This window comes from Artemia sp. Qi Xiang Cuo, chromosome 18, assembly GCF_049724085.1.
Source record: "Artemia sp. Qi Xiang Cuo chromosome 18, ASM4972408v1, whole genome shotgun sequence".
In the NCBI taxonomy this organism is placed as follows: domain Eukaryota; kingdom Metazoa; phylum Arthropoda; class Branchiopoda; order Anostraca; family Artemiidae; genus Artemia; species Artemia sp. Qi Xiang Cuo.
The window spans coordinates 27,864,809-27,891,447 of record NC_142811.1 but is presented as its reverse complement, the minus strand read 5'-3'; the positions used below and the strand labels follow the sequence as shown (position 1 = coordinate 27,891,447).

The following is a 26,639-nucleotide window of genomic DNA, read 5'->3' as shown; positions in this document are numbered from 1 at the left end:
CGAATCCGTAATATTGCTCTTTATTTTCATTATTTATTAGTTTCATACTGGCGCTATGCTGTGCTATTGCGGCCTCTTGTGGCGTCAAGTTGGGCTTTATTATGTTTTTCCATAGTTTCAATATTTTCTTGATTTCGTTTGACCTTTACTGTCACAAATCTCCTATTTCTATTTTTGCCAATTCAATACTTTAATCATTTTACCTTACTTCATTTCTGTAGTTTTTTGCAGCATTATTGAACGAGTTTCTTATTATTCCACTTTTTCTTTCTGAGACCTGAGACTCAAAATGTTCCGACATGATACCGTCAGAAATTTTGTTTACCGTTACGTTTCCTTCGTATCCTCTGTTACGATTTCTTAAGGTAGAAATTTCTTTCCCCACCTTAGCCAGGTAGAAAAGCCTCTCATTTGCTACGTCTAATAGTACTCTATTGGACCTTAAAAATTTGTGCCTATGATTGCTTCATATGGAAAGTTATCGCATATTATAAAATTTGTCGTAAAGATCCTATTGTCTCTTTTTACATTTAGGCAAATGGAACCTTTTGCTTCCAATTTACGGCCTGTCACACTAATTAAATTGGAATTATTAGGGTTCCTCTGTCGCCTAATATGCAGAGGCAAAATATTTAATACACAAGAGATTCTGATACTAATTGTTGCACCAGAATCAGTCAAAGCCTTAAAATAAACAATTTCTACACAAACATCATTAAATATAGGTAACTTGTTATTAATATCACTATAGGACGGCACTACTATTGTTTTGGACCTATTAAATATCCCAGGCACCCTCTGGGTCCAATTCATATTTCTGAGGGGCCTGAAACGTTTCCCTGGGGATTTATTTCATGTGTCGATGCCTGTAATAGATATTCAGACGCATGAGTTTCCTCAGGCATATCTAATTAATTTATGTCTGTCTGCCTTCACCAGGAATTGTTATAGTAACGTGGATTTCCTCTGTCAGTCCCGCTTACTGGCGCTGACTGCCATTGCCGTTGGCTTGCAAAATTTTCATTTCCCATTGGCAAATTTTCGTTATTTCTATATAGCATTCTCGCATTATATTGGCTTTGGCGAGTATTTGGGTTTTCAAATCGGTAATTAATTTGTCTGTTGGGGGAGGGTTATACAAGTTTGGTTGGTACGTGTTGTAAGGTACTGATTGGCGCAATCCCCCTGGCTATAGCCTAGTGCACGACCGATGCTAAAATTTTGTTCTTCCGAACAAATGGTTGCCGCAATTTTGCGTATTACCGACAGCGATTCTTGGAATTTGATTGGGGACATAACGAAACTCCCTTGTGATGTGCCCAACATGATTACAGATATAAAACCTTATTACGGTAGGATAAATTTCTTAATTGGATTGTTTGGCTGGCTGAAAAAGCACTGGTTTCTGCCTAGTAGGTTCTTGCATTTTGTTCCTTTATGGTATTGGGGAGTTACCCCTTGAAAAGAAATTGGAGGATGCCTGATCGCTCTTGAACTTTATGTTCGTATTTGAATTACCTAGGCTATTTATTTTTGCTTTACTGTGATTTGCGACCATCGTGTCGACTTCTATCAATCGCTCTACCTCCTGAACTGCAAGATCCAACGTCTGAATATTTTTAGATATTACCACTCCCCTTGCAAAAAGGTATTTAGTATGACTTTTTCATACAGTTGCCCTGAACCACTTCCGGATTTCGCCTCTACAGAAATGCGTATATTTTCAAGATATTCTCTTATATTCTGTGAAAAGTCAAAACTAACTGTTCTGTGTTTTAATTTATTTATGGAACTGGTTTCTATAAACCTATCTTTAAAAGCTTTTAACAAGTAATCAACCGTATTTATTGGCAAGTTGGCGTTATTGCCTTTGCTATGTTCAATCTGTTTTAGAAAGGTTAAGGCCTGGCCTTTTAATCGTAGTAGGAGCATGTCGACTAACGCTCCTAGGTCTGTTTTTGTTAGTTGTACAAACCTTACCTTGGTAGTATTATTAGTAAAGATGGTGGGAGCAGTGAAGATGTTAAATATAGAATAGCCAAGGCTCAGGGTGTCTTTTCACAGTTAAAAAAAAAGTCTGGAAGAATAGGAAGATAAGACTGCAAACCAAGATTAGAATATTAGAAGCACAGTTTGTAGACAGTAAGCTTATCGCAGATAATTTCTGGTCTTCGGTCTCGGTGCGAACAAAAAGCTCCTCCCACTTGTTTCTACCTTAGCGGATTAGTCTGTTATCGTCAATCACTGAGAAATGGTTACCAAGTGCATTATTCGTAATTGCGAAAGCAGAAAAAAAATTGGTGAGCCAGCCATGTGGTTTGCAAGTGTCCCATCTCAATGTTATTAATTAATTTATATAAAAATTTTTACTTAATATATTTTTTACTTGGACTAACATTATCGGGATTTTTAGGATTTTAAAAAAAATGGGGCGGGGGGGTTGATGAAATTTGTGAAAATAAGGAATTTTTCTTCTTCTAATAACTGGAGGAGTAGGTGTGATGGTTTCAGGGGCGGATCCAGGATTTTTTTAGGGGGGGGGGCGCAAAATAGATTTGTACGATCAATATACGTTGGGAGCAAGTTTAATTAATTCAAACTTGCGTTAATTAGGTAAATTACACTACTTTAGACTACGGGGGTAACCCTCGCCCCCTCTCTGCATCCACAACTGGATAGTTTATCATTTTTTTTTTCACGTCGTGATATTTATTTTCTCAGATTGTAGTTCCTATGATATTTGAAAAATCTAGTTATCTGTTTTGGCGGAGAGCCTAGATAAAACTAGTTTTGTTTTCAATCAATGTTTTCATATGAAATGGGCAGACCTTTCCTGAACTTTAAACAATAAACACCTCTGTTTGAAAATCTTTGCACTTTCTGAATTTAGATAGCGATAAGGGTTCCTGATTGAGAACAATTTTAGGACTTGAGTTCTAATTATTGGTTGTTGTGGTAAAAGTTGCCACAATAGCCCTATCCAAGAAAATACCAAACGTCTGTTAAGAATTGTTTTTCGTAAAATTCTTCGGGAATTTTCAGAAAATTGAATATATATATATATATATATATATATATATATATATATATATATATATATATATATATATATATATATATATATATATATATATATATATATATATATATATATATATATATATATATATATATACTATATATATATATATATATATATATATATATATATATATATATATATATATATATATATATATATATATATATATATATATATATATATATATATATATATATATATATATATATATATATATATATATATATATATATATATATATATATATATATATATATATATTATATATATATATATATATATATATATATATATATATTTATATTTATATCGGCGCGTAAAAACAACTCCTCTCATTTGATCTGCCATTAGCGGTCCAATTACCTTGGAACACGTATTTTGGCAGAAACTTTCTCAAAATGCCTTTGAAACCAACTTGAGACTTCGAAACCTATTTTTAATTCCTAAAAACATCTAATAATAACATTACACTACTAACTACCGATTTTCATGTATGTACTGGAATAAATTAATTTAAAATTAGTTTCTTCAAAATTAGTGTTCCAACGTTGAAGCCAAGTTTCGCGTCCAAGAGAAATCTGACTTGTCTACCCGCGAAAAGATCTGATAACGCCTATGTTTCTATCTGCAAAAACGTTCTCCGGAGCACTCGCACCCCTGTCCGGGTTTTTATAATGGGAGAGATAGAGAATGATCATACTGCTAATTCTATAAACTGTGATTTGAAGCTACAGTGATGACAGTGGTCAAATATGGCTCTGAAGCATGGACACTCCGAAAAGCCGATGAAGATTTGCTAGATGTTTTCCAGAGAAATTGCTTAAGGGTTGTTCTGGGTACCCGGCTGACTGACCGTATTTCAAACAATAGGCTGTACGAAAGGTGTGGTTCAATACCGCTCTCTAGGGCTATAATGAAAGAAAGGTTGAGGTGGTTAGGGCACGGTGTGCGGATGAAGGATGACAGATTGCCGAAGATTGTTCTTTTCGGCCAACCATCTAGGGCTAAACGGAAAGCAGGTAGTCCCCGTCTGGGGTGGGAGGACATCATAAAGAAAGATTTAAAGGAAATGGGAACTTCGTGGGCGGGTGTAAAAAGGGAGGCTTTGATAAATGGCTGTGTCATTTTTCCTCGCCTAATAAATGGCTGTGAATCTCTGGGATAAGACATGGGTTGCATTGTTGTTTTTAGCCTCTCATTCAGAGGCGGTTTTAAGGGGGCACAGAAGGGGCACTTTCCCCAGGTGAATAAATTTCAGGGGTGCACAATTTAAAATAAGTTATCTAATGTTTATAATCATTTTGTAATTTTTGAAAATTCATTTTTATTTAAATAATGCAGAGGGCGCAGTCAGCAGTAATTATAAGCAAATTCAGTCCAAAATTTGAATTTTTCCCATATTGTTTTCCGTATAAAGGAAGAAAAGTCAGATTTGAATAAATAAAAAATTTTGTTTATCAATGAAAATTGTGTTAATAAATGAAAATTTTACTAAAATTTCGCCTATAAATTTTTGGGAGAAAGAACAGTGCTGATCAAAATTTTGCCCCGGTCGCAAGAGAGGTCAGAACTGCCACTGCTCTCATATAAAATACACCTGATTGAGCTATAGTCGCAGAAGGGGGGGGGCGCAGGGAAAGAGTGCCTTTTGACACATCTAACAGAGCAATAAAAGTGGATGTTCCTTTTAAGCTCCTTGGGACTAGTATGGGCAACAAGACATCATTTTTTCTTGCCTAATAGATAGTTGAAGATCTCCGTGATCATCTATAAGCTACATTAATTGTTTTACGTCCCTTTGTCCTTGGTACATGCCGGGGTACAAACCGGTTGAAAAACAATTCAATCGCAGAATGCGTTCAAGTCCCAATACAATTTTTGGTCTTAATGAGGCAGTTCAGAGGGTTGTCCGTTCATTAAAAATATTTCAAGTCTTGTGTGTCCTTTTCGTCTTAGCTGATCTAGCATATCCCAGGCTTGTAGGTTCTTGTGAATTGGGCGAATCCAAAATATTCCAGGTCCAGCAGCACAAACGTAACTATTTCTGGTCTGGTTTGATTGAAATATTCCATGTTCAGTAGTAGTTCCGGAGACATGGTCTTTCTTTAGTCTTGCAAACCTATTTGACAAAATTTTATAATGAAATTCATTGTTTTCTATTAACAGTACAGTTCAAAGAAAACTAAAACGCCTTTAATAAAACCAATTACACAAAAGAGTGTATTTAAAAAACGCCTACATCACTTGTAGATGTAGTTATGGCCTACATCACCCAGCTCCGATGTCTTATCAGAAGCTCAATTAGACTAGCAGCGATTTAATTAATAAGATATTATAAACGTTACTAATGCAACTGGTACGACATTTGTTGTTCGAAGTTGAGAATTAAGATGGTTTGTTCTTTTTGTCTTTTTAATAAGCCTACAAGGTAAGCGTGAGCCTGCATTGCTAGATTATTTATACTTTACGTCAGGTTAAAATTTCTTTTTGAAAATTGTTACCTTCAGATTCATCTTTAAGCAGCTCTTCCAATGCCAGATCTTCTGCTCTTTCTGGTAAAATATAGCTTCGCTTGAAGTAAGGGGCTAGTCTTGATGGAAATCGATACCTCACTAAACTTCTTGTACGTGTCGTCCGAGGCACTCGGCCAACTTTAGTTTTCTCTGTTAAGACTTTTGCTGGTTGTGAGGATATTGCACTAAGGTATATGACCAGAAGAGCTGATGCCAAATTCATTTCTCTGGAAACTGAAATTATATTACAAATGTAAACACCTAGTGCTATTCTAGACATTTTGTTTCAGTCTGTTCATTTTTCTAATGAAAGAAACAAAATTGGAAAAAATGATTTTTTCCTGACTCTATGAAATCTTGCAAATATCCCTCAACAATTCGAATAAGGTTAGTGGGACCATGTACACTAAATGCATGGTTGAGTCCTAAATGAATAGCTAAGCTAAAACAAACACTAAATACGAAGCTGGAAGAGCAAATACAAAGACTAAAATCATTCGTCGAAAATTACGGATTTTCAACAATAATTTCTCAATAATGAAACAGCAAGGCGACTTGGGGTTCAGGGATTATCAAACAGTTCGTGGTAACGAATTCTAAGTAAAGAGCAACCCGAATCAATATTAACCGAAACTCTAAAAAATGGAATTACCAAAACATATAACAAACCATCGGCTTATTATCCTGACTTCAAATATATAAGTTTTATTAAATTTAGTTTTACCCATTAAAGATTACGAGCTTGAGATAATTAGCCGGATTTTCAAAAAAAAAGGGGAAACACACCCCTAAAGTCATAGAATCTTAATGAAAATCACACAATCAGGTTCAGTGTATCAGAAAATTCTGCTGTATTGGTTTCAAACTCCTATCTGCAAAAATATAGAATTTGTATTTTTTGCCAGAAGAAATATCACGGATGCGGGTTTATTTGTTGGTTGGTTTTATCCCCCTGGGGTGATCGTATCAACCCATTGGTCCTAGAAATCGTGAGAGGGCTCATTCGAACGGAAATTAAAAGTTGTAGTGTCATTTTTAAGCGATCAAGAAAGTTTGTGGGCAACTAGTTCCCCTCCTCCACTGCTTTTTTCCACCAAAATCGCCGGATCAAAATTTTGAGATAGCCATTTTGTTCAGCATAGTTGAAAGTCCCAATAACTATGTCTATGGATATAAAATGCCCCCCCCCCCCGCTACCCCAGGGGAAAGGTTTTTATGGTTATAAAATTTGCCCATTGCTTACGCATAGTATTTGTTTTTGGGAAGTATGCATAAATTTTGGGGTGTGGGGGGATTTTCTACTGGCAATTTCTACACAGGTTTTTTTGCATGAGGAGGGAAGTTTCCTGGGGGTGAACTTGTCAGAGGAAAATGGTTCACTGGGGAAATTGCCAGAATTCCTATATTGTATTATTTGTGTATGTCTTGCTTTCTCTTTTCCGTCTCAATTTTACGCATGGGGTTGTTAAGGGTAATTGTCCAGGGTAAATTTTCACCGGGATTGAATGTTTAGAGGATATTTCAGTGGGGAGGGGGATTTCTCTGCGGAGCGGGGGAGGGGGCAAATTTCCTGGCATTATTTTAAAAACGATCAGAAATTAAAGACAAAAAACAAGTTTTTTCAACTGAAAGTAAGGAACAACATTAAAACTTAAAGCCAACCAAAATTATTACGTATACGAAGGTGGTTGCCCCCTCCTCAACATTTCGCTCTTTACGCTAAAGTTTGAATTTTGTCTGAATGCCTTAAGAACGACTCTTGAAACACAATGATCGTTTAATTAGAACAATAGGAGGTTTTTTTAATACTAAAAAACTATAGCGTAAAGAGTGAGGTTTTGAGGAAGGGGCAATCCCCTTCGTATACGTAATTATTTTTGTTCGTTTTAAGTTTTAATGTTTGTCGTTTTTTTTTTTTTATAACGACAAGAGTATATGATAGAGAGAATAGCGATACTGCTCTTAGATGAAAGAATAATTGTTAATATATTTATATCATTTCCCACTTTACTTTAGTTTTACTACTCCAACCAATTGTGACAGATTAATACTGACAACAGATCAATACTGTGCTTTTGAAATTCTAAATTCATAGTTTTAAATGATTTGTTACATCAATTTCTGTAGAATATACTTTTCTGATGAAATCCAAGGGAAATCACTAAGGGGAATATTCGGGGGAAACTGCTGCTACTAAAATTACATTTGCCTTTGAAAATGAATTTATATTAGTTGCCAGCACAACTGTGTGATGGGAGACACATTCGATTTTAATTTCCAGAGCTAGGCTCACTAGTGAACGAAAGATATTAAACGTTTTTTCTTTCAGATATTATTATATTGGCGTTTGATCGTGGTTCAAATTTCTTTTTCAGACTCAATCAGAGATAAAATGAAGGTATTCAAACTCCACTATAGAGCTTTCTCTGTGATATCTCTATCATTAATACCGTATTCCCTATTACCCCGTTTTGTAGACCCATACCATTATTGTATGCTTAGAGACTCAGGCTTTTCTATTGAGACTTAATCTAAAGCATGGCTGGTTAAATTAATGCACAAGAGATAATATGCTTCTAAAACTAGAACAAGTGTTTGAGTCCTTAGGCCTTTTACGGTTAGTTTCTCCTCCGGTTTCATTTGGCTCGATAATTGGCTCGAGTATGACACAATTCAATATGCTGGATCCTAGAAACACTGGCTTGTTTAGACACTAAACACAGATTTACATAGATTCGCGGCGTTTCTATGTCACAAAAACAACGCAATCTGGGAATAATTTTCATTTTTTTTCCGGCAGTGGAAATTTTTGAATCCATTTTTTCTCCTTGTCAGTTACGATATACACATTTGTATATTGCTGTATTTAGTAAGCAAGTGTCAAACTAAAGGGAGTTCCCAAGATTAGTGACCATAATGGACATTTAGTTTTTGACTGTTTTAGAATACTTTTTTTTTAATTAAAAAGTAATAAATTAATACAATAAATAAGCTTCAAAAAAGTTTTTTTTTCCAATGATGATGGAGGCACTCTATGGAAACGCAATTCACCACTGCTACAATTAAGAAAACAGTGCACGTGCTTAATTCTTTATTATTTTTTTAAAACGAGATTTTTAACTTTTTGGCTAATATGTCTGGGGTTTGTCCTTTGAAGATTCATCACCGTACTGCATCTCCCACAATTTTGACAATAAGGTCCTCCATATTACCTGAAATTTTCTAGCCCACATAATTCCGAAAGAAATTTGATATTTGAAGTTTCATTTAGCCATTGATAGCAATCCTCTTTGTTTTAAGGTTAAGTGATTAACCTTAAAACACTTCTTCTCAGACAAATTTTTGTGTTTTCAGTAAAGCGCTAGTTTTCTATAATTCTACAAACACAAGGAAATATCACCTGTTGATTTATTTGCATTAGTTTTATTGATATATGTTAGATAGGCTGTGAAGCAATAATTTTTGTTCGTTTTAGGTTTCAACTTCGCTCTTTACTTCCCTCGGAAAAACTTATGTTTTTTTAAATTAATTTATGCTCGTTTTTTATAAAAATTTAATTTAGAAACAACACTGATTTGACCTTTTCTATTTATGCGGAATAATTTCTGTTCGTTTTAAGTTTTAATGTTAGTTCTTAGTTTCAGTTGAAAACTTTTTTTTATATATAATTTTAAATCCCCTCCAATCAAGGGGAGTTAAGACACCTCAACCCTTAGAAAGGAGCTTCAACAAAAATTGAAGGAAAAAATTAGTTTAGAGGGGGAAAAAAAAAATTAAAACATACGGTACTGTCGTTTTTTTTGTTAAAAAGATTTTAAAAAAGAAGAAATAGATATTTAATTTTTTGATTTTAAAAAACTAAATTTAGTCACACTTAAGCAAGTAGGTCCAGGCGAGTAGCTTCAACGCAAAAGGTTAACTGAGTGGACAGGCTTGTATATAGACATACTTGCGGAGAATTTAGCTAGTTCAACAGAAATGTGCCTGTAGGCTTGATGATTTATTTGACCTGTCCCTAAATAAAAATCCACTTATTGCTCAGGATTGAATGGAAATTTGAAAAAAGATAGTTTCTTGCGTAGGTACGATAAATGGTATTACAAACTAAGTTTCTTTTCAATTCAAAAATTTTGGGAAGAATTACCTGAATTCTCCAGAACTGTTTTCATTTGTCTTTCTTCCTCTTTGGATGCACACTCATACGTATGGAGAGAATATTTCGATGGAATTGTCAAGTAATTAATTTGAATAAGTAAGTATAACAATAAGTAATCCTGCTTTTAATATACAACTTTGAGTGGCTCCAGAACCACATGCCTACACTTCTCCAGACACTTAGTGGCAAGGGATTAGGATCAGGGGCATAATTTGCTATGGAGCAGAGGGGGCAACTCCGCCTCCCAGACCTCAGTTTTCCTGTAGGCCCCAGCTTGAAACCCTTCCCCTCCCAGCTGAAATTTAATTTCTCCGAAATTGCTGTCAAAACTAAAATAAGCCTGGATATATCAGGCACCCACTGAAACAGGTCAGTTATCTTTAGTACATTTTTACGTTTTTTATTACCATACGGCTAGTTTTTCAGTTTCTCTGTCATTTTCACTTGATTCTCCAATTTTGACCCCCCTCCACAGGATTTTGACAAAATTACGCCATTCGTTAGGGTATGGATTTAGAGATCTACTCAGAATGTCGTTACAAACCATGAACTGGATGACCTCTATTCCCTTTAGAATCAAAATGCTTGACCAAATACCTTCCTGGGACAGGCTTTAAAAATTAATGCATCACATTTACAAAAACAGTGAAATTATCTGGAAATGATTGTATAGAAGGGAGAAAACCACAATTGAAAAAAAAAAAAACACCCAAGCAGGAATCAACCGCTAGGCATTCTATTTAGAAGACGAACGCTTTCCCAACATAACCACGCCTCTAATAATGTGATTTGATATATTAGTGCTAGTACCTTAATTGCGTAGCTTGTTAAGGGGGCTTGGAGGAGGAACATACGAGAGGGGTTCTTGCAAACCTCCAGTTACGGGTTTTGGACCATAATTATTACAATGATGATTTCGTTTTATACTTCCAAGCTTTAATACTTAAGAAATGACATCAAAAGTATCGTTTTTAGTGATATATAACACTTACGGGTGGTAAATTGATAATCATCACGTAGATATGAGCAATAGCTTTCGAATGAGCCATTAAACGTCACTCTAAAAAGTACTGGTAGCCCACTACCCCTAGCTTTTCCACTTGAGACATGGCACCAAAATTGCCGTTTTTTGTGCTATTTTGCACTTACGGATGGCCTAGCTGATTAAAAGCACGTAGATATGAGCAATAGCTTTCAAATCAGCCATTAAACACCTCTCTAAGAAGTTCTGGCCGCCCACTAGCCCCTAGCTTTTCCACTTGAGATATGACATCAATACTGCCATTTTTAGTGCCATTTGGCACTTGCAGATGATAGAATTTATAAAAAGCACGTAGATAAGAAAAATAGCTTTTAAATGAGTCATTAAGCATTTCTCTATGGTTTTCTGGTAAACCGCTAGCCCTGGAGAAAAAAAAAACGGGGACAGACCAGTGCTACCCATGCAAAAAAGGGATTTTCCTTGTTGTTCAGGGTGGGGGATATATATATATATATATATATATATATTAAATAGTCTTCAATTAGCTCTTTACCTATTCACTATTTCTTTCCTGTTTTTACTATTCCAAGGTTTTTTCTTCCGATCCAACAAGTGTTACTGAGAAAAATGTGGCGTTCTTTCAGTCTTTATACATGGATTTGCTCCTATCACTCAAAGCAGGCAATTGCGAAAGAGAAGCGGAGCTTAAGGGAAATAGGCAACGTGAACTGCATCTTAATTTTTCCTGTCAGCATAGATCCACAGTCGGAAACAAAGACCCCACTTCAACTTCTCTTTTAGGGAGAAGAAACAAAAATTTCCTTAAAGTGGCTAACACTGCAAAATACCTTTAGACGAGTATGGAAGCAATAGCTTATTTTGGGGGGTTGAGGGGGTCAAAAATCCCCCCCAAAAAGGTAAACTACACAAAAAATAAGTAATTAACAAAACTTTAAGAGTCTCCAAAGTCTCCCCCGTGCCTACATGCTTCATTTTAGGTTATTAAGGATAATTGCTGGCTTTTTACTATCACATAGGTTTTTTTTTGCCTGGGGTTGGGACGGCCTAGCAAGCCCATCCTTTCAGGATAGCTCAAATCGTTTTTGAAAGTCTCTTGACTATTAATTTTTATTAGGAACTTCTAAAAATGACAACCTATCAATAAATATATAGTATGGCTTTTGCGGTAGTTGCAACCTATTAAGGGACGAATCACGGCCCATGGTAACATAAAATTGGAAATGTGTTTAAAAAAACTGGCTAGTGACAAAAAATTGCCATTTGTATTTGATTAAGGAATTAGTCTTAGCGGATTAGTTTTATTAGTAAAATATTATTAAAATCAAATTAGTGAAATTTTCAGAAAATAGCCTGAAACGGATCGAAACAAAATGTACACCACTGGAATTGCCATGGCTGAAAAGCCTATACAGAAAACTTACAGTCCCTTGGCTTGAACAACAAGGAAAATAAATTTTTTGCATGGGAAGCACTTTTGTCCATTATTGTCATTTTTTTTTCACTTACGGCCAGTAGGGCACTGGAAGAGAGCTGTTTAAGGGCTCATTTTACAGAAAATTGCCACATGTTTGTGCTATTGTATTTAACAAAATATAGTGTTACAAAATCATCAATCAATTTTCTTATAAGTCTTAAACCGTAACCAAAAAAAAAGAAAAAAGAAAAAAACGCAGATAGGTCACAAAAAATTACCGTTTCTAGCTGATTCAGGATTCTTATTTCATCTCTTTTCCTTTTTATTCTTTTCTTTATTACATTCCTCCTTCCTGTCTCTCCTTTTCTTACAAGACAATTAGAAAAGATCGCAGCTGTAAACGTGATTTAACTTCCCATTTAAGAGAGTAATAAAAATAAAACGGTGTTCTATTTAAACATTATTATTCATATTTGCCCTTTTAAATTGTAGGCTTTAGACTTTACAGATAGGGAAGTAGGCACTATCCAAACTCTTGTTTGTAGTGAAGTTATATTTGTCTTGAACAGTCTTGGAAAGAACTAATAAAATTAAACTGAATATTTGATGTATAATAATATTAATTACTGAAAGTTCAAATTAAATTTCACTACAATTTTTATGTTTATTTTCTATGTTGTAATAAGTACTATAGAAAATATTTGTAATGTAATTCGTTTTCAGTAAAGCGCCAATGACTCATTAGGTTTTAGACTTTTACTGTAAGAGAAGGAGGCAAAGCCCAAAATCTTGTTTGTAGTAATTTTTTTCGTCTCAAGCTCGATTTGCATATTCAATTTAAGTTTCAATCGTTCTAATATTTATTTATTCATTTATATTAGTACCTATTGTATGTTTGTTTGCTATGATTGTTTATTTAATTTCTTTTCGTTTTGAGTTTCATCTATACTTCAATAGCAAAATATTTTTCTTCTTTTTTTAAGCTTGAGTTGCATATTCAATTTAAGCTTTAATCATTTTAAGATTTATTTATTCATTTATATTAGTACCTGTTGTATGTTTTTTTGCTATGATTGTTTATAAAATTTCTGGTCGTTTTGGGTTTTATTTAGACCCCGGCGCCGGGCTGGTGGATCGATGGAACGCCACCAACGAGAGGTCCGGTTGACCGCCACCGAAGTGTCGCTACAACGCCGGTGCGCTTCAGGCGCGCCGCCACCGGCAGAGCATTTTCCGGTATTTCCCTAAAAACCTATGCGTCACCCCGAAAAAAAAACTGGTTCGCCGAATCCCCAAAAATCACGCAATCACGGTGCCACCCCTAGCGATTTATCACCAGTGACTTTCCCTGACAAATATTACTTTGCATACCATAATTCTTCACTACTCTCTTTTTCGTTAATTTTCGTCTCTTTTGTTACTTTGCATAAAAACCAGACAGCTGCAATTGCAATATACACAGTTCTTCATATATTGACAAAAAAGTATCGTCTTTATGACATGAGATTAAATCATTTCGAATGCAGTTTCCCAATTGCTATTTCTTATATCATTTGTAGTCAAGAATTTTATTTTTAAGTTGAATAGAATGCACTCACTACTATACAGCTTCAGTTAGATTTTGAAATTGATAGTCGGCAGATTGTTTCTAAGGCTGAATCGTAAGTTTGCAGAATTTTTCTTTCTTTTACTGTTTTTAGATAAGATTTTCTTAATGTTTAATACACAATTGTTGAACGCCTGATAGATTGAATAAAATACAATCTTTCTTCTCAAAAATTTCCCCCCCCCCCAAGACAAAAACCCTTCTATTGAGACAAAATTTAGCCATAGACTAAGCTATTTACAAGGTTGGGGAACTAAAGATTGAAACAGAAGTTACCCCAAAAAAGGATTTATAAGAAAATTGTAAATTATTGCCTATAGGCAATAATTTACAATTATCATTTTGATAATTGTAGGCAATAATTTACAATTATCATTTTGATAATTTTGGGGGCTATCATTTTGAAATGCTAATACCTAATTTTTTTTTTTTATTGGAAGCAGGGATGCCAAAAAGATATTTTTTTTTTCATTTGAAGTGGAGACGGAAGAAAATGATACCAAATTCCCTGGGAAACCATTGAAATATTTTGATAGACCCAGGGCCCCCATTGAGACTTGTTCATTGTCTTGGGTATTCTGTAATTTCTCATAGGCTACTGGCCTAATTTGGCTTTTGTGTGTGCTCCCTTTTAATTAGATTCTTTGGATCTTATTGTATCCCGCGGCGAATCTATGACTCAATTTTCCAATAATTTGAGGTATATCTGAATAATTTCGACATATTTGTTGTTATCATTGTACCCCTTTACTCATACCCACATTTTTTTTTCAATGAACCCTAAGCTGTGTAACGTTATTCCTCGTGTTTGTTTGAAGCATATAGTCAGTCACCTAGTTAATTATTAAGTAAATTAATTTTTAAATTTAAATCTGAGAAGGTATCCTATAAAGGTGGTATCCAGAAGGGGGAGGGGGTAGGGAGGTATCACACTTAAATGATAATATCTCGATTTTTGTACTGAGAGCAGGGATGAAAAAAAGTTACTTATTTTTTTTAATTTAATACCGAGCCGTTAGCCTAAACGTGGGGTAGCGAGAGGGGGAGGGGGGGGATAGGGATCTAAATAGATTTAAATGATAATACCTCGATTTTTTTTAAAGCAGGGATGCTAATAAGTTAATTTTTTTTAATTTAAAGCAAAGACGGTATCCTTTCAAGATGGTCTCCAGCGGGGGGGATAGGGAGTTATTATATTTAAGTGATAGTAACTTCAATTTTTTTTTATTGAAAGCAGGGATGCCAAAAATTTATTTTTGATTTAAAGTTGAGACAGTATTCTATAAAGGTGGTATCCAGAGGGAGGGGGGCTAGGAAGGTATTATATTTAAATGATAATATCTCAAATTTATTTTTTTTAAATCAGGGATGCCAAAAAGTTAAGTATTTCTTTTAATTTAAATCAGATATGGTATCCTATCAAGGTGGTATCCAGAAGGGGGGGGGTTAGGGAAGTATTATATTTAAATGATAATATCTTGAATTTTTTATTGAAAGCAGGGATGTGAAAAAGTTAATTATTTTTTAATTTTTGAAAAAAATACAAAAGGGAGTGTAAAGGGAGGTGAGAGACTTTTGCAAGAATATGACAGTTTGGTTGCTGCCAGTAGCTACTCGGTGGAGTATCCTATGAAAGTGTACTATCAATGAGTAGAGAAAGTAAATTTGTAAATTTAAGCTGTAATTTGAGAAAGACCGATGAAAACATTAATGTTTGCGGTCAGCAATAATCGCGCCGGCAACGCGCCGCCGACATCTTACCGCAGAAAATTTTATAAATATGTCTATGAGGATGACTTTATCCCCCAGAGGTCCCGGGGGAAGGGCTGCATGTTATGAACTTTGCCCATTATAGTATTGGTTATTGGGAAGTATACACATGTTTTCATGAAGGATCTTTTCTTGTGGGGGGGGGGGTTGGAGGAGAGGTTTACGTTGGAGGATATTTCCATGGAGAGTGTTGTCATTGGAGAAGGGACATTTCTATAAAGAGGGTGCCAGATTTCCCAGCATTATTGAAAAAAAGATCAGAAATTAAATAAAAAAACAAGTTTTTTCAGCTGAAAGTAAGGAGCAGCATTGAAACTTAAAACGAACATAAATTATTCTGTATATGTGGTGGTTCGCCCCCTAGTCAATACCTCGCTGCTAAAGTTTTTTTTTAGTACTTCCAAAAGAGCTATCTATTCTAATTAAACGCCCTTTGTAATTCAGGGGTTTGTAATTTGAACAAAATTCGAACTTTGGCCTAAAGAGCGAGGTAATGACTAGGGGGCAAATCCCCTTACATGCGTAATAATTTCTGTTCGTTTTAAGTATTAATGTTGCTCCTTACTTTCAGTTGAAAAAACTTGTTTTTAATTTAATAAAATAAATTAAATGCACAAATAACATAAACTTTGATCAGTGATCATCATAAAACACTTAAATAAAACACTACATTAACCTAATAATAGTACATAATACTTGGAAAAACGGTCATTGAAAAAAAACCATTTAACACTTGGAAAAAACACTTAAATGAAACATTATATTTACTTTATACTGGAATTATTTTTTTTTTAGTTTACAAAATTCACAGATACCTCGCTATTCTTCTGTAATTTTCTAGTGGCTATATACCTAGAAAGAATTATTTTCTCACTTAAAACTGTCCAAATACTTTACTCCCCTGGTATATACCCCCCGGAAAATACCCCCCCCCCGTGTGGAAAAGAAGGCTTTCCAAATTTGAGATTTTATTTGAGTTAATTTTTTTTATTTCCGTAGGGGAAAGGAGTTTTGGTACTTGTGTATTATGGGCAACTCACTCAAGTTTACGCTGTGTAAAACTCGAGAACAAACCATTTTCTTCGTTAGTTTTTTTCAGCTTAGCACGAGACAAGACAAAGACAAGTGATAGAATGAATGGGAAATGTATAGTTTGCGCTATATATTTGCACATAAGGGGGGGAAGTTAAGTATTTGAACAGGTTGAAGTCAGAAAACAATTCTTTCTAGGTATGGCCACTAAAAAATTACAGAAGAATAGCGAGGTATCTGGAAATTTTGTTAACAAAAAAAAAAAAAAAAAAAAAAAAAAAAAAATCTCAGTATAAAGTAAATGTAATGTTTCATTTCAGTATTTTTTCCAAGTTTTAAGTCTTTTTTGTTTTTTTTTTCAATTACTGTTTTTCCAAGTATTAAATTCTATTATTATGTTAATGTAAGTAGTAATCAACCTTATACTTTGCGTGAAGGTATAGCAATTTCAATGTTATTCTGGACCTTGTATACGCCGTTTCAAAGAGATTCCTTTCTGTGCTATTTTGGACCTTGTATACACCTTTTCAAAGAGATTTAGAGCTCCCTCAGATGGCATTATACTTCTACTACTTTATGTTCCTTCCTATATTATTCTGGACCTTGCATAACGTGTTATGAAGGACAAGTTTTTCTGACACAATTTACCAGATTTCTAGTTCATGATATATATGTCTTTTTTAGTGATAAACCTGTATTAAAAAACCAGCGTATCTTGTGTCGATGTTCATAGATTCAATTATTTTTGTATATATTCAGGTTTCAAATTAGGATTTTCAACAGTTTTAATAGTTCATTCAACATATTAGTATCGATATTTTTGCGGTAATATACATAGATATGGAAAATTCTAAGCAGCTTCTGGTGAGTAAAATTTTATCATTATTATAATAAAAAGAAATTGTCTCGTCATTAAGTTAAGGAAGAATTACCTTCCTCACACTTTTATTTTTCACCGTGTTGTTACCTCTTTTAAAAAGCTTCCTTCTTTTAAATATTAAACGATCCATGTATTTCAATTTTAGTAAATATTCAAAAAAAGAGAGGCATGTTCACTTTGATTTTGTTTCATTGTATATGAAAAATTAAAATAGAATTTGCATATTAGTTTCGGCAGATATGAAAGGTCGCCTCCCTCCTCAATATCTTGCTATATACACTAAAGTTCTAATGTTGTTAGAATCTCAAAGTTTGGTGAAGATATCTCTTTTTAAAATGCTAAAAAAAAAACATTGTTTATTCGTAAATTGAAATTTCAGAGGGGAATTAGCCCCCTTACTACCAAAAATACAAAATATTAAGATATAACGATTATATTCTATATAGAAAGCTAAGTATGTTTTTTTCTATTATGTAAAACAAAAACCCACCCCCCCCTCAATTGTTGAATTACGGTCATAATTCTTTAGTTTTAGTTATTTCGTTCAATTTGTGAATTTTCGCGTAATCCTTTTAACAATATAGTAATTTCCAAAGCTTAGCAGGTAAAATCTTGGTTCATTGTCATGAATTGAAAAACTGTTTCTGCAACCTTTGTCCTTCATCAAAGTGAAATTTTGAAAGACGTATTTATTTAGCATATTCATGTCTAGGTAGCATACTAGGACACCCAAGGCTGTTCAGTACGATGAATGTATGTACGCGAATGAACATTTGAGCAGAAAAAATATTGATTTGTAAAAAAAGTAGCAGGCGTTCTAAAAGCACTAATAGATTGAGCACTACAAGTTTCAAAATCGACTTTATAGGTCAAATTATATCACGGGAAGAGGGTTTTAAGATCCCCCTTCCCTCCAAAACTCAAAATTTTCAAAAAATTTTATTTTAAAAGCATTTTTAAATATTTGTAAAGCTTTAAGACATAGAGCACTACAAACATCAGAATTGACGTTATAGGTCAAATTATATTATGGATGGATGTTTTATTAACATCTCCCTTCCCTCCGTCCCTTCCCTCACAATTAAAAATATTAAAAAATGTTATTTTAAAAGCTTTTTAAATATTTCTAAAGTGCTACAAACATCAGAATAAACTTTAGAGGGCTTATTATTTCATTACTAAATTTTTCTTCTTTTTTTTAAGGATGTTGAGCTGGATTCTTGCCCTCCCTCCGAAAAGAGACCAAGATGGGGTGATAACACATCACTGCAAACTGCAAGACCATCCATTACAAGTTCTCTGGACCAACCAGGGCCCTCTCATGACAGTGTCAACTCTGCACAGAATTCGATGAGAGAAAGAGTTATTCGATATGCACCAGTGCCACTTTGTAACGAGCTAACTGCAACTTCTATGGTAAGCGTCATTTATCAGATATCTTTTAACTTTATAGCGCACTCACAATTTGGTTTTACAAATTCCCTTTTTAAACAAGTTGCTGATAATTTAACTTTTACATTCGACTCAGAGTAAGCGCCATTTATCAGATAGCTTTCAACTTTATAGCGCACTCACCATTTCGTTTTACAAATTCCCTTTTTAAACAAGTTGCTGATAATTTAACTTTTACATTCGACTCAGAGATGACGTTCATGTACTAAAGTTAAGAAAAAAAACGGGTCAGCACGCGCCTCTTAGCCTAATCAAATGCAGATTCCTTCAAGGTGTAACAAAACTTGCCTTTGCTCCGTGTATTCTTCAATGAAATAAGGAACTTCTCGTGAAATTTGAAGTCTTAATTTAAGCAAAATTAAACGATCATCGTTTGTTCGGCTAACAATTTATAATCAGCTACTTGTATGCGCGTGTGTGTTTTTACTAAAGGGGGGTAATTATTGAAGAAAAAAAAGGGTGTGTAGGGGTGGGGCAAAAAAAAAAGGGGGGGAGAGTAGATTTGTAGGAAAAGGAATCTGCTTCTAGTCTGATCACTATTTCTTACGGACGGCTAGATTTGTAGGAAAAAGAATCAAGTTCTTTTTTTTAAATGGGGTAGTAAGACAAATATTCGGTTGACTTTTTTTATTTATTTTATTGCTATTAGTCAAACGTTGCGATGTTTTTGTATGTGTGTGTGTGTGTGTGTGTGTGTGTGTTTGTGTGTGTGTTAGTGAGTGTGAGTGAGTGAGAGAGATTGGCTGGGTTAGAGTGTGTGTGTGTGTGTTTGTGTGTTTGTGTTATTGTGTGTGTGTCTTTTTGTTTGAGTTTGTGTGTGTGTGTGTGTATGTGTGTGTGTGTGTGTGTATGTGTGTGTTTGTGTGTGTCTGTGTGAGCCGTCTCTGTGCGTGTGTCTTCTCTCTCTGTGTGTATCGTCTCTGTGTGTGTGTGTGAGCGTGTGCGTGTGTGTGTGTGTGTGTGTGTGTTTGTGTGAGTGTGTGTGTGTGTGTGTGCGTATGTGTGTGTGTGTTCAGGTGGTAGCACATCGACAATGAAAAAATTAAAAGAGTTCATTAGCTTTATAAAAATAATGGTTATTTCGTATGGAAATTAAAACCTTTTTTCTGCAGATCAATGAAATATAACTGATATTGTATGATAAAACATTGGACTTTGTTGGGCCAAGTCTCTCGCCTCAAATAGAGACAAGACACGAGCCGGCCGTAGTTGTAGATAATATGAAATAACAAGGGAGTTGTCTTCACGATATTTTTGGTGACACAGCCAACCTAGATAACCTAAATTGTGTTACTGATCTGATAAAGAATTTGGGCCTGGTAGATGTATTTATGCATGAAGATTTAGGTAATGTTACTAGTGTAACTGAACCGGGTCCTCGTAAAGAAATTACGTCGCAGGAAAATACAGGCTGGCTTGATCAATTGTCCCCAAACACCTTGGAATATCTACAAGGGGACCTCATGTCACCTCCAACCATTGCAGTTGAACAGACCGGGGGTATTGACAATTCTGATTCACCCTCCACCATTCCACTTAATGATACAACAATGCAAATTGTTGGGCCTAATTCTTCCGGGGACACTTTTAACGACAACTTTACTATTAGTGAACAAACAGGGACAGGACTTGAAAATAGTGCTATGTCCCCGGAATTGCGTGAATTTTATTGGTTAGAATCTGATCTAAGTCATTTGCAAACATACAGGGTAGATTTTAGCCTTCCTGAGGAAAATACGAGCATTATTTTAACTGACCCTGTGAAAGTTCTCCATAGCTATATCAACAGAATTCGAGGAAAAATTGAGATTCAGATTCAGAAATGGGGGAGTCAAGGGAGAATTGAACCATCGGTTAATAAAAAAGTTTACTTACAAAAGGAGACATCCGGGGCTATTTTTATTTTCATTTTTCAACAGGCAACCAGACTTTTTACACAGGTCTAAACGAATTTGAAGACAACTTTTTCAACTGGGTGAATAAACTAATTTCAACTTTGGAAACATTTAATGAGAGGGTTAGTGGATCCAATATTATAGACATTTACCAAAGGTCTTTTACTATAATTAGATTTAAAAAAAAACGGTATGATAAGGGGGGTAGGGGCTGCTTGACAAATAAATTACTATCCAGAGTAGTTAGCTACAGGAGGGGTTTAGGGTTTTGGTATTGACACGGGGCTAGAATGCTTTAAATACGCGTTTTTAACAACAGCCCATTAGAAACTAAAAAATTAGTCATGAGTGAAAAATCTCGACAATCTTGCTCGTCACGGTGGAAACAAATTACCTAGCGCAATTTTTGTCTTATAAGAAGGGAATTATCCGGTGTACTTTAAATAAATAACTATATTCGAGAAATAAAATTAAAATCTTGGAGTGGGGGGGGCTGTTCTCCAGTAAGACACTGAATTTGTAGAGGGGGGGAAAAACCAAATAAAAAAGGAGTTTTGTATTCAGTTAGGACACTGATGATAGAAAATGTTAAAAATTGGGCATGGATTCTTTACGAACCTCCTACTGATGTGAGTTCTTATGGCAATTTTTTCCCTGTTGCGGCAATAAGTTGACTCCTATCTCAAGGTGTGAAGAAGGAAGAATGTCTCTATTGCCCCATGTGCCTTTCTCCATTTAGATCTGAGCGAACATTCTCAGCCCACATGAACCATAGCAAAATTCATGGGAATCAAAGAACTGACATGCCGACAGAAGGCAAAGACAGTTTACAATTTAAAATTTTCCAAAAGTATCCTCAACAAGCCGATAAAGTGTCTTTAGACTGTTAAACCAGACTGATTGACGTCTCGAATCCTTCCATGGCATATATAGTCAAGGAACACAATTTAGTTGCGTTTTGTTACGCAACCGCCCGTCGTGACTGCAACAATAAATTGCACTCAAAAGGTGTATATTTGACTGTTGACTAAGAGGAAAGCATGGAAAAGTTATTTGTTTTTTTAAAAAAATCGCATGCGAGCATTGTTATCGAGCACGTCATACGAACTGTCCAATAGCATTGTCAGAGTCAGAGAACCTGACGCTAGAGAAGGAGACGCTTTACTGGGCATGTAGGAGTGCTCTTGCCCCAAAAGACGCAGTCCAGGACCACAACCACCTTATTGACCCCAATTCAACGGAACAAAGTAACTTTCGAGGGTGGGCTCACAAGTCATGTAATTTAAAAATTAAAGAGCAACTTTTTCTTCCTGTTTTTATATATAATGCTAACTACGATCTAAAGTATGTGCTACCTGCATTGGCGCATCTTCAAAGAAATGGAAAAATAGATGATGCATGGGTGATAGACAGCTTTACGTACAAATTCATACCTAAATCATCAGAAAAGTTGTTTGTTTTGGAATTTATGTGAAAAATTGCTGAAGCCGATATTGAGTACACGAAAAAAATTTGCTTTTTAGATTCCTACAGTTTTTTCCCTAAATCTGTGAGCAAATTAATTCAAGTGCAGAAAAACGACAACGACTGAAATGCTTTACCCCTTCTCAAGCAATAATTTCCAAATGATTTGTATGACTTCTTAGCGGTCAAGGGCATACATCCTTATGACCATTATTGTTTTATTTCCAAATTTGGTATAGAAAATGTTTCTTTAATTTTTTTGTTTTACGACAGCCTACCTGATCCTACTTACACTCCCGAAGAATACAGTTTTGTAAAGGAAGTTTGGGCAGAAGGAGGGTGTAAAAACTGGTTTTACTATTCCAAGCTGTATTTGTCGGGTGACGAGTTAACCCTGTTAGACATTATATGTAAAGATACGGATAAAATCTATGAGGAGTTTAATCTTGATTTGGGCTATTATTTTTCTTCGCCTCATCTAGTGATGGACCTTATCCTAAAAATTAGTGGGGAAAAAATTGGGCTAATTACAGACATTGATCAGCACCTGTTCATAGAAAGATCAATGAGGGGGGGTTTTGTTTTTCATGGGGACCTTATCTTGGAAACTGATCCAACGGGAGAGAAGACGGGGAAAAAATTGATTGTAGTTTTCCTAAAAATGAATTCTTTTTACCTTTCGGTCATGTCCCATTATGCACTACCTTGCGGCGACTATAAATGGCTCAATGACCCTCAAGCTCCCCATTTCCCCAACATTAACAGTGTTGAGGAGAATGGCCCGGTTGGATGGTTTTTTGAAATTGATGGAGAGATACCAGTCGAGCTTCACGATTCAGTAAAGGATTTTGTTTTCCCATGCATCAATAGACCTGTGACTAAGGACTCTTTGAGCCCTCGCAATAGGCGTTTAGTCGAGGTGGACGGATTGCATTGGACACCTTCAAAACAAAAACTCATCGCTGATCTTCTGCAGAAAAAAAACATATCTGCACATTATTTGGCGTCAGATTTGATTTGCAAAAACAGTTCCAACGTCACAAAGGTTGACCGAGCACTCGAGTTTAGTCAATAAACTTAGTTAAAAATGTTTCTAGACACTTTTGTCAACAAATGTTCTGCTACACAAACGAAAGCTTAAAAAAAAATTTATAAAGTAATTTTGAATTCGGCTTTCGGCAAAATGTGTGAAAGTATTTGCAATAGGAATCGTTGTGACGTTGTGACCGATCCTGAACAATGTGCTCGAATTATTGCCAATCACAATTACACTTCCTTTACAATCATTGTTCAGGACATGATACTTTTAAAGATGTAAAAAAGATACATTGTCTTGAATAAAAAAGTTGCTGCAGGCAGTGCTATCTTGAAGATCTCAATAAAGCTCATTTTGGTATTTTACTAGAATGTGGCTAGGGTACAGTGGCCTGAAAATGGGCAAGTAGAGGTCTGCGACGGTGAAATGGATTCTCTACTGTGAAAAGTTAAAACTCCGAATCTAATTGATGATTTGGCGACGTTGAAATTGTCATCTCACGTATTGACTACACCAATTGAGGTGATCTTTACTCTGAGATATTAAAACGTCAGGCACCAACTCAGATTTTGTTTTATAATGCATACACTGGAAGCGACTTGATTTCCTGTGGCATGCTTGCGGGTTCGACGTTATACTTTATACGAACACACGATAAAGAAATCAAGCAACATTGCAAAAGATTACCCACGCGCTATATGGATAAGAATCTTGACATGGGAATTTATAGGAATTGTGTTACTGAAAATAAAATCCCGGGATCCAAATTGTTGTTAATTTGTTCCCTGAACTGCAAAAACTGCAATGTATATGTAGACTAAATTGTCATGAGTACCATTTCCGACAAGGTCTATGTTTGTCAAGATGGTTTGACTATCCCCCTTGGTCACTATTTAATTTCAGACCGGGCTGAGTGTGTTGCCCATAGGGAAATTCTCGGTTTAAATAAAGTCCTGTAAATGATTTCCTAAAAACCTTTGAGGGAGGGGGCCTCGCGGCCGGGGGGGGGGGGCAGCCGCCGACAGCGGGGGGCGCACCGCCACAATATCAAAGTTATCTTTTTGACTTAGAGCAGATTTTTTTTTGTAAATGTTTCATTAAAAAAAAAGTGATATTTTTTTCAAGTATTCTCTCATTTAATGTTGTATTTTTTTCTCTATAAATAAACAAAAAAAGTGTTTTTTCTCTGTGTACCCATGTAAATGTTGTATTTTATTATGAATAAATTTAAAAAGGTGTATTTTTTTCAATGTAGTGTTACTTTTTATGTATATAATAAAAGAAAATATTATTGTCTTTTCGTCTTCTTGAAGAACAGAGTAGTAGTAGGGAAATTATTTATTCATTAGACAATTAGGGTCTACAGTTAGTTGTCCAGGTGAACTGCTGAAAGGAACATGTATCAATTTAAAACCCCATTCAGATCTTTTCTGTATGAGTCCTGAATGTCGGGCAAAACAACACTCTTAACTAAAATAATTAAAAATTGTGATAAAATGTTTGAGGAAAAGCCGAAAAAAATTTTCTATTGCTATAGTATTTGGCAGGAACCATACGATAAAATAAAAGCAATTGCTTTCGCCATGGGATTGGTGCAGATAAAATTCATACAAGTACTTTATGATTTCAGCCTTATTGAACCACACTCTTGGCTGATCATTGACAATCTGGCTGAATAAATTGAACAATGGTCTCAGCAAATGTTGCAATTGTTCACTGTTCGCTCTCATCATGAACAGATTTCCGTTACTCTGGTTCTACACAATCTTTTTCATCAGAGCAAATGTATGCGAACACTTGCTTTGAACTGCACCTACTATAGCATTTACAGAGTTGTTCGTGATTCTAGCTCGCTAATAACCCTCAATAAACAAATCCATCCAGGTGCCCCTAAATTTCAGCTCTCAGCATACAATCCGGCAACTAATAAACCCTACGGTTATATCTTATTGGATCTTAATCAAAATACATCTGAGGATCCGCATGTAGTCACAGATATTTTCGACCATGAAATTACAGTGTGTCTCCCTGTGAACACTAAAAAAAATTATTAGTCGCAACCATAAGACTAATGAAAACACATGAAAATCAGTACTTTTTTTCAGCTAAGAGCACCTCAAAACTTACGCTTGGAAAAGCATTGCTAAAATATAGTATTTACAATTATTTCATTAATCTAATATCTTAATTTTTTTTAATTTTGACAGAGTTTTTTTTTAAACTGCAATAATTATATAATCAAAATGAAAACAAAAATCATTTGACGTACATGGGCATATAAAAATAAATTAAATAATATAAAAAGCAAACGACTTCTTCAGGCAGGCGGTAGCTTTTTCACACTTTTACTGCCAATAATTGCAGGACCTGTAGACATTTATTTCTAGAGAATGGCAAAATCCTAGAAAGTGACTCCAATAGAACTCGATTACTCACCCGTCGAACATTTTGAGGACAATCTGAGTAAATTACTTGACAATAAAACTGTTGAGGATGATAAAAAACTGCTTTTACTTCAAAGTGCACTTCACCGAGTGGACAAACACAGGTCCTATCGATCGAATCCCACGGTTATCGATCCCAAAAAAGAGTCATCTCCTCAAGAATCTACTGCTGCTGCTGCTGGAACACAATTAAAGAAGGAGGAGGAATTGGATACAATTGTATTGAAAATTGGAAATCTAATGCCCCTCTCATATCGTGAACAAAGAAAACGACTCCTAATCTATCTCTTGGAAAGTAGTCAAATTCAAGTTGAGAGCAATGGGGAAGGGATTATAATTCAGGGCAAGAGCTATAATCTACTTGATTTAATGTATGACATGGTCACAAATCGTAAAGGACTATTATCATTTGACACTCGTCTATATAACTTTCTAAATACATTAAACTTCCCCAAAATTCTTATTGGCAACAGACAAATTCTAAAAAAATTAAATGAACATGCATCGTCATCGTCAACAATGACACCATTAAAAGATGAACTTGAAGAAGAAGAAGATTTTAAATCAATTTTGGAAAATACTAGCACACCACTGATAGCTAGACAAAAGCGAAGACGCATCAAGTCAATATCACCGCCACCACCAGCCAGTATGCAAAAGGGGAGCGGACGTTACACTACATATTTACGCTCAAAACTGCTGAAGTTTTGATATGTGTTTATGAAAATATTGGCGAGGCGGGGAGTTTAAGTTCTACCTCATCTCTTTCCAAAGTCATGGGTGTTCACCCTAAAATTGTACGATACTATCTACAAAATGAACCAAGTTACACTCTGCATAGAAATCATAGACTTCGTGCCAATCAATATCGGAAAATTAAAGCCTTTTACCC

General features: G+C 35.1%; 1 protein-coding gene across 1 annotated transcript in view; it reads right to left on the bottom strand.

Annotated features, from left to right (window-relative positions):
- The window catches only part of LOC148941386 (uncharacterized), a 26,167-nt gene extending 14,770 nt beyond the window's left edge, over positions 1-11,397 (bottom strand). The window contains exons 1-3 of the mRNA XM_089104160.1: positions 11,287-11,397; positions 5,584-5,829; positions 529-701 (exon numbers count right to left, since the gene is read on the bottom strand). Of these exons, the coding sequence (XP_088960286.1) occupies positions 529-701; positions 5,584-5,818 (408 nt within the window). The 5' untranslated portion in view covers positions 5,819-5,829; positions 11,287-11,397. The remainder of the gene's footprint in view (positions 1-528; positions 702-5,583; positions 5,830-11,286) is intronic.
- Between the last annotated feature and the right edge of the window lie 15,242 nt (positions 11,398-26,639).